Source organism: Cornus florida, unplaced genomic scaffold (assembly GCF_030987335.1).
Source record: "Cornus florida cultivar Cherokee Brave unplaced genomic scaffold, ASM3098733v1 CherokeeBrave_3.0.0_Hap2_Chr02, whole genome shotgun sequence".
Lineage (NCBI taxonomy): Eukaryota > Viridiplantae > Streptophyta > Magnoliopsida > Cornales > Cornaceae > Cornus > Cornus florida.
This window is the reverse complement of record NW_026775572.1, coordinates 7,948,372-7,957,249: the sequence shown is the minus strand read 5'-3', so window position 1 is coordinate 7,957,249 and position 8,878 is coordinate 7,948,372. Positions and strand designations below refer to the sequence as shown.

Genomic DNA, 8,878 nt, shown 5'->3' with positions numbered 1-8,878 from the left:
AGACAATATTGTGTCTGGCCAGGGTGAGAGTCGTTAAAAATGGTATCAGAGACTGATCCAGCCGGAAGTGTGGCCAACGAGGACGTTGGGCCCCAAAAGGGGGGTGATTGTGGCGACCTTGTGGGCGGGTGTGTGTGAGCGTGTGCAGGGGGCACCAGTAGGCTACCACACTGGGCGAGCTGCAAGTGCACAATCCCATATCGTCTGGGTGTGGATGCGGCAAGTGCTATATGTAGATTCAACACCCTTCTATGACACAACGCGTTTTAAAGCCGTGATGGCCGTGAACCCATCAGAACTCTGTAGTTAAGCGTGCTTAACTTGAAGTAGTACCAGGATGGGTGACCCCCTGAGAAGTCTCTGGTCTGGGTGAACCAAAAGCGGACAATATTGTGTTTGGCCAGGGTTGAGATAATTAGTATTATACATAATTGAATTATAAATTACTCCCCGTCAAAATTGTTTGACTAGTTTCACACAAGTTCAAATTAAACATAACCGGGATTCACCTCCACATATTACTTAGACTAATCTCTTTCATTGCCTAGTGTGCTCTAAAAGCCTCTCTCAGGTCATTTTTATTCAATACACGTTTTTCATTTGGTTTGAATTCTATAACTTACTCTGATATTATGTTTACAAAACAATGTTTACAAGACGAAGAAAGCTGAAATTAAGACAGTAAACAAAAATCATTAATTTTACATTTGGATCATTCATTTCAATCACCACATTATATATTCAAATTCAACTAAGGCATATTAATTTTACAGTTGCAAGTTGTCGGCAGAATAGATTCTCTACTCCGAAAATGAGTGGATGCTGTGTTTCTCATCCTCCTTTGCACTAGCAGATTCAAGAAACATGGTGAATGACAGAAGCCACAGTTTTAGCCCAATTCCTAATATGTTTCTTCATATCAGCAGCGGCAGACACCCTCGGTATCCTCAGGTTTAGCAGCGTCGAATCCGGTCTCTTTATTAGCCACGCCTCTGATAAATATGGCCTCATCATTAAACCTCTCATCTCTTCTTCCTCTTCTTCTTCTTCTTCTTTTTCAGTTTCATCATCTTTAGGTGCAAAACCTCCAAGTCCAAGTCTTTGCAAGCCTGGTAATACACTCATCATTCGTGGGGTTAAATTTTCTTTTGTGAATATGAAACCCAAGTCCCTGAAACCCTTTACTTCCTCAAGTTCTAGCTCCCACAAGCTCTTGCAGCTCATCGTTTTCTGCAAGCTCGTGCTATAACCGGAGTAATTACTGAGACATTTCGAGCTCTTTTTGTTCAATGGTGATGATGAATGTGACCGCGATTTGCTTATCATTAAATTCAGCCTTTCAGTATCATCTTCATTGTTGGAGTCATCCTCCTTGTAATAACAGAAAAAAAAAAAAAAAAAAAAAAAAAAAAAACATAAGTTAACAAAATTGTATATATGTTTGTCAGTGTGTATTGAGATAGAGAGGAATGCGCGCTTTCATTACCTGTAGAGGAGTTGCTGAAGATGGAATTGGTGATAACATTTCATGATCCTCTGTAATAGATGGATGTGGAAGTGATTCTGAGGTTGGTTTTGATGTTTTAAGTGTTTTGGGGATAAGTACAGTTGGTTCAGGGAAAAGAATAATTTGGTGGAACCAAAGACGATTCATCACTTCAAAAAGACACACTTCATAGTCATTGGCCATGGAGAGAGATCAGAGAGAGAGAGAGATGTGGCACTTTGGGAAAAGAGACGTTATATATATCCACATGGTAGCGGTGGTGTTGTGGTGGTAGTGAAAGCAAAGAGAATAAATGAAGCAAATCAATACAACAAGTGGGGGTCCTAGACAATGGCAGATGTGGTTATGAGTCATGGTCCCATTGAACCACCTTACTCCACATCTTTCACATGCTAAAAGACTTACTTGCCCCCAGCTAAATTTTAGGTTAAATCCTGCCTAAATTTGCAAGTTTGTTGCTATATCCAACCATGTAACTGTTTATAAATATATGATACTCTCCTATTCCACTTCATCTTGTGTCGCGTCATGTGCCATTACATCACTTATGCAACAATTTTATATCGCATAAGCAATAACTACATTATACCGCTCATTCAACAACTACCTTTTTATGTATCGATAGACTATTGCACCAAAAGGATCCCCTCGAGGAGGGTATCCGGATTGTTTGCAGATTTGTGTGACCTACCCTGAATTCAGCCCAACATTATAAGCATTCAAGTCCCATGTATTATTATACCACAAATTCATGTGTTTGTTATGCATCACTTATCAGTTTGTTTTAGGCTAAGTCCACTCAGGGAACAACATTAAAATCTCATATGTAAGCATGATCCTTCTACAACCAATTTTGATTCAGCTGTGTTACAAATGTCAGCAAGTCATGCCATAATATGGACAGTTTTACATATACAAACATATGTGAAAGTGAACTACTGTGTGGAACTCAAAACTTCCTCAGAAAAATGAATAAAGCACCACTGAATATGCTTAATTTTTAGTTCCTCACTGTTGGCAATTCGAGCATGCCCGTCCGTGGTGGAACCCTAGATGAGTCCACCACTTGTTCTTCTTCAGTGATTTCTCCTCTGTTGGACAAGTGATTGCTTTCAGTTGGCATCCCATTATTCATGGGCCGGTGATGAGAAGAATAATCGATGGGACTATTTCTGAGGCTCCATTCTGCGGACAAAGAAGTCCGCGGAGTAGACTGGAAGGATTGTTCCTGTCTTCTCCTCTTGTCCCTCACTTCAGCATGCCATTGCTTTATAATTTTCGCGATTTGCTCCTCGAGTGCCTTGCTTTTGAACTGTGAACCCATCTGTGGACAACAATTTATTTATCATAATAAACCATGCCTGAATTGTAAAAATATGTCAAAATTGTGAATATGTTCATATTGTTAAATACCTGTGTCACAAGTGCATATAGGGGCAGAGTAATGTAGCTGCAAAGGACCTGAACTGTCACACTGTAACATATATGGGAAAATGATTTGTTAGTAAGTTTTTGTATCATAAAAGAAAATTGAATCAGAGATGACATGTAAATTGAATATTCGTCTCTTACGCTAACACCACTCGTGTGACAATGATCACTGTGTGCTCATGGTAACAAGATTTCACTCCAAATTGTATCTGAATTCAAAAAGAAGCATAAGAATGTTTTGGAAAGACATTGATCGAATGTGGAAAGATGAAACAAAACAAACACTTACCGTCACCCAAATGAAGAAGGCAAGCTCAAATGCATTCTAAAATGAACAAGAAAAGGTAGCATTTATTAGTTCAGTAATTTAAGATTAATGAAAAAGAGAATGATTTTAATTTTTCTTTAATCGAAGAAGAAGTAAATACCACAAAAAGGGTCAAATGTAGAAGAGTGAGAACGAAACTCGGTCGCCCAAACCAGAAGAGATCATCGTTGGGTTGAACTAGAGGGGTCCCTATGATTACATTGTTCTGATTATTAACTTGCAGAGCCATCCTTGCAACAATGACTTCAAGTTTGGTTCCAGTTAACAGCACTATCTGCAACATATAAATATTGTAGAATGGGCTCAAGTTTAGTTTTAGTAATCATATATTTAATAAGTTAATTTTAATTAAGTTGTTTATTTTTTTATTTGCCATATATATACTTACCAATAGTGGAACATAAGACACCCACAGATATACATTCCAACCTGATTGAGTTCAAAACACAAACTTATAAAATCCACAATAATCTTGAATAAAAAAAGATCTGGAAAATGTATTTCCTACTCACCATGAACATCCACAAGCATGAAGATAACAACTATAAACCACATAAGAGGGCTGTCAAGAGAAAGACAACTTATTAGGAGAGTTAGAAGTATGGAAATATATATATATATATATATTGGATTCTACGATGTTGTAGTTATTTTTTGTGTATATGCAAATTTTATATGATTATGCTGCTATAGAAGAGAATTCTCAAGAGTATGCTCCTGCTTAACGTTGGATCGAGGTCATATTAGTACATGAGATCTCCATCTAACGGCTGAGACGAAGTGTTCTCAAGATATATAGTTTTTTTCTTTCATTTAATTTTTTTAAAAATAGGGTTTATAAAGTGATCAAAGTCAATAAGAACAGTAAATTAGAAAATGTATCACCTGATGCTGACAACTTCTTTAAAGTCTTCCTCCAAGGATCGTTGTATGTACTTTTGAAAATTGAAGTCTTTGTTCCTAGCCGACAAATGAGCCTAACAGACATATTCACAACCGTAAGCAAAACAATTTTCTAATCTCTATATATTTCTCTCATATATATATATATATATATATATATGAATTCAAATTGGAAAATCAGGAAGAGTACTGAAATTGAATGATAATTAATTACCGCGATGAAACCATGCCTCAAGGTAAGGTAGTCAACCTTGGCTACTGAATTAGAGAATTGTCTGAAAAAACATTTCTGCACCATTTTCACAGTACTCAAATTGTTACAATGTGTCAACTAATTAAATCATTATTACAATTAATATAATAGATTAAAAAATAGTATGTAATAAAATATATAAATTTTATAACTCACAATCCACAAGAAAATTGATGTATCAGTGCACATGGTTGTGTGTCGTCTTCCGAATGTTGTTTGCCTTGTGAATCTAAATCGATTTGGGTCTGATGAACATAACGAAAATATTAAAAACAACAAAACTATGTATTCTAACAAGATTAATGGTTACACAAATATATTGAGCAGTGTTGTTGTTTATCGTTATAATTCATTACAATATTATAATATCCAGTTTTGAGAACCATTTGACTTTAATTAGTGCTAGGACTCGATCATACCTACAAATACAATTGTTTTGGGACAGTAACCCCTCAAAAGAAGGGTTAATATAATTTGTGAAACAAACAAATACTACTAATTAACAATGAGTTGTATATATAAAAATAAAAATTGATAATATTGCCCACCATCCCCCCGAAGTCAAGAAATTGTGGACCTACCATTTCTCATTTATTATGGGTATAAAATTGAAATATGATAATAGCACCCCATCTAAGACTTGGAAATTAATTTCTTAGACCCTGCTACTACCATTCCCATTGCCAATTCAGGAAATGATAGTCATTCCAGCACGTAATACACACACATTCCAACACAAAACACACACACATTCCAGCACGTAATACACATTAATTGGTCGCTCAAACACCCAAACTATACTTCTATAAAAAAAGTCCAAACCAACTGAATTAATTCTGGAAACTTGTTATAAGTCATCTCATTTTTTTGTTATTTTATTTTATTTTTTTGCCGTAGACAAATTGGCAAACACGCCGTTATAGGCTTTCTATTTGTTTGACTAGCCTGAAAAGAGAGCAATGATAAAATATATATATATATATAGATTTAGACATACCATTTGCAACTTGGTACTCGGTGGTTTGAGTCTCTTTTTCCCAAGCTTTCCAACGCCTCATCTATGCAAATTGGAATCCAATTAAACGCTAATTTTGATTGATTAAAACTGAAACCGATAAGGATTGCTAAATATTTCTATCACCGTGACACAAACACATCCATCTACGTTGTAGTAAAATTTGAAAAAACATCAACAAATTAATTGAGCTTGTAATTAAATTACCTTAGCCCTACCCAGACCCATGGTGACAAGGCTGTAAACAATTTGCATAACCGCTAGCACAAAAATGAATATTTGGAGCTGTTGAATCCCTTCTTGAGCCACCAAAGGTACCTTTCCCTGCACCATGGAATCAATCAATCCATAAAAATTCTTTCGATTACACCCGTCGATTTGTGAAATACGTCTAAACAACATTACTCATCCATAAAAGAGATACACGAGAGAGAACTATATATGATCGAATTTCTTAGAAATTAACATACTTCAGCGCAAGAATCAGTAGTTGCAGTCTCATTAACGGGCACCTTCTCTTCCTCATCCAATCCTCTATGTGGTGTCCACGAGTTGTTAGTATTATTATAGAAACCATTGACGTGTAACAAATGTCCTACAACTCCAAAAACAGTACTATAGACTTGATAATCCTCCACAACTGTTGTTGTAGAAGTAGTATTCTTAGGTTTGCTACATGGAAGCATGATATCTGCAAGCCTTGTGGATATGCAGATATTTGAAATTTGGACTTGTGTCACTGCTAATATAAGTGACATGAACCCTAGTAGCATCAGCTCTGCAACCAAATTTAACCAAATTATTAACAACAATCTCATTAATTTTATATATACATAATAAAACAAAATTATAATACCAAAAATAAATAAATAAATATGAAATTAAGATCATCTCGCCCACCAGATTTAATCCTGTCCACAGCATCGTTTAAGGCAACCTTCCGATGTTTTTTGAGCCACTGCACCATGTAATGTTCTAATTAAAATACATACATACATATATATATATATTGTGTGTAAATGTGTGTATTTGTGGTATTAATTATATTTACTTACGTTGGTGAGGAGATGGATGGAGTGCTCGAGAAGAATGGAAACGGAGACCATGAAGAGGCAGACGGTGGCTAGGGCCCAAGTGGGAGTGTATTCGAGGGAGCGGACGGAGTTGTCTCCGGCAGCCATGATGATGATGATCTGAACAGCTTCAGATTGTTATTGTTGTTGCAGTTGGTGCTTTATTTCTTTTCCTTCTTAGGCCAAGACAGAATCAATATTGGCGTACATTTTCATGATGATAAGAAAAGAGAAGCTAAGCCCAGTGACTTTTGCCATATAACTCTATCAACTTAGTTTCTTCTTCATTTCACACTTAACCCCGCCGTACAAGTTGGTTTTTTTTTATTTACTATATATTCATTATCAATCAACATTACCCCAATTATGACTATATCATTACTCATAAAAATATCAAAATGCATAAATTTCTAAATTTTAATTAAGATATTAGATATTGAATTAAAATCCTTACTTCTTACAATCATCATTCATTAATTACTGATAATTACTCTCAAACTACAAGTATTAATAAAATGAATTGGATTTTCCACGTGTCTAGGAATGGAATTAAATTTGTCCCTCTGTGGTGAACACTTTGTTACGTAGGCTATTAAATTACGTTGTAAAAGAAAATTTGTTGGGTTTTATTGGGCCCATTGAACTAGTTGAGTTGGGCCAACTAAATATCAGCTGCCAAGTGGTTATCAGGAAAGCCAAAACTTTGACCTTTTATTTATAATTTGATTTGAATAGTCAAAACGTGATTTACCTGTGTGGTTAATACAGTAGTTCTTAATACAGTAGCTCTTATCTAATCGGGGTGAATTTTAAATTTTCAGCTAAAAGTCGTTTGGTTTTTAAAATATAATATTTAGAATAATAAGGAATAACATTGCAGATTTTTTTATACCTCATTAGATTTAATGCAAAATGGTATACAAGGATTTTCAAAAACCCTCGATACTCAGTTACTTACACCGTTTTTTAAAGTTCAAACATACATATATACTTACAATAGTATATATCTCTAACATGACTCAAATGCTTAGGAAAAGAAACTTATATCTTCTTATCTAATGCACAATGTAATTGGAACATATAATCATTGAGAAATTCTATTGGGGATTCATTCTCATGCTTTATAAACTGCACTTTTTTAAATAAAAAAAAATAAAAATAAAAATAAAAATGAGAGTGTCGAATTGATAAATGCACATAAACAAATTGAGTACATTATCACTGAGGGTTCAATGTCGAGATCAAGTTTATTCTACTTTTCAAATGATAATAATAATTTGAGCACTTTTTTTTCGTTGTCATCTCTGCTAACGAAATTTTTTAAATAAAAATATACTAATAATGATTTCAAGTGTGACATATCAGAGTTATCAAAATCATTTCATTAAATTTAATTAATTGGTATATTAAAATTCAGGTAGATGAAATACTTTTATCTCCTAAACTTCAAAATGAGCTAGATTGCAAACTTTCATTAATAAATAAAACCTTTAAAAAAAAAAAAAAAACATAAGATATTATGTATAAGATGTAACAAAATATAATTTAAAAAACATCTAAATTTGCTATCAATCATCTTCTGCATTTACCTTCCGAAAAAAAATAAAAAATAAATAAAAAATAGATTTGTAAATAATGTTTGGAAATATATATGTAACGACCTTAAACCGAAACCAATTATAAAAAAAAAATCGGCAAGACCTCTGCTAAAAAGGGTCCTACACCAATCTGCTTAAATGTATAAAAATGCAATGACCTCTCTTGGACCTTCAAAATTTATCTAATCTGTTCCCAGCCCATAATACAAATAATATAAAACATTCCCAAAATAACAACATCAACAACCTCCTCAAAATAGCCCATCATCATCATCCCATTCATCCAGAATAAAGGAGTACTTGTCTTATACATAGTCTCATGCTCACATACTAAAATTTTACTCCAATTACATCTATTTACAGTTTATGAATATAATTACAGTAACAAGAGTCCATAAATTTCCGTACAGAATACAATATACTAAGTTTTACAAAACTAGTGAGACTTAGATACAAAAATAGCAAAATGATCTTCTAAACCAAATTAGGCATGAGGTGGAACGTCATCCGCCACTTCTTTCCCATATCCTGAAAAATGTTAAAATAATAGGGTGAGTATAAAGTTCAGTAGGTGGTGTCTAAGACACTTTTTGTGACCCCGTAAATCCAAATAATGAATAGGGCAATAGGAAACACAAAATCAATTTTCAAGTTCAAAACAAGCAAATGTGGTGCCATGGATACAATGCCACGTATGTCACTCCTATTTTTTAAATCATCATCACTTTTCAAATTATTAATATAACCCGTTCGTTAGTGATTCTGCATAT

General features: G+C 34.2%; 2 protein-coding genes across 2 annotated transcripts; both read right to left on the bottom strand.

The window, feature by feature from the left end:
* Positions 1 to 673: 673 nt before the first annotated feature.
* LOC132293433 (uncharacterized) lies at positions 674 to 1,758 on the bottom strand. Its single transcript, XM_059790918.1, has 2 exons — positions 1,487 to 1,758; positions 674 to 1,371 (listed from the first exon to the last, which is right to left on the bottom strand). Exons 1-2 carry the CDS (start codon positions 1,688 to 1,690, stop codon positions 856 to 858), a joined length of 720 nt encoding a protein of 239 aa, XP_059646901.1. The 5' UTR covers positions 1,691 to 1,758; the 3' UTR covers positions 674 to 855.
* A 541-nt stretch (positions 1,759 to 2,299) lies between these two features.
* Positions 2,300 to 6,764, bottom strand: LOC132293432 (MLO-like protein 3). The gene is made up of 15 exons (XM_059790917.1): positions 6,493 to 6,764; positions 6,338 to 6,395; positions 5,908 to 6,215; positions 5,645 to 5,761; positions 5,420 to 5,480; positions 4,579 to 4,667; positions 4,384 to 4,458; positions 4,152 to 4,243; positions 3,779 to 3,828; positions 3,655 to 3,695; positions 3,367 to 3,540; positions 3,228 to 3,263; positions 3,080 to 3,147; positions 2,921 to 2,981; positions 2,300 to 2,831 (listed from the first exon to the last, which is right to left on the bottom strand). The coding sequence occupies exons 1-15, from the start codon at positions 6,616 to 6,618 to the stop codon at positions 2,508 to 2,510; spliced, it is 1,680 nt and encodes a 559-aa protein (XP_059646900.1). The 5' UTR covers positions 6,619 to 6,764; the 3' UTR covers positions 2,300 to 2,507.
* Positions 6,765 to 8,878: the final 2,114 nt, after the last annotated feature.

What these genes read in the sequence shown, in the direction of transcription:
- LOC132293433 (XM_059790918.1), bottom strand. Translation starts at nt 1,690, where the DNA reads ATGGCCAATGACTATGAAGTGTGTCTTTTTGAAGTGATGAATCGTCTT. An exon ending in CTTCAGCAACTCCTCTACAG is followed by an intron (nt 1,372 to 1,486) that starts GTAATGAAAGCG and finishes TGTTATTACAAG; the next exon opens with GAGGATGACTCCAACAATGA.
- LOC132293432 (XM_059790917.1), bottom strand. Translation starts at nt 6,618, where the DNA reads ATGGCTGCCGGAGACAACTCCGTCCGCTCCCTCGAATACACTCCCACT. An exon ending in CATGCTTGTGGATGTTCATG is followed by an intron (nt 3,696 to 3,778) that starts GTGAGTAGGAAA and finishes GAACTCAATCAG; the next exon opens with GTTGGAATGTATATCTGTGG. An exon ending in GTCACACGAGTGGTGTTAGC is followed by an intron (nt 2,982 to 3,079) that starts GTAAGAGACGAA and finishes TATATGTTACAG; the next exon opens with TGTGACAGTTCAGGTCCTTT.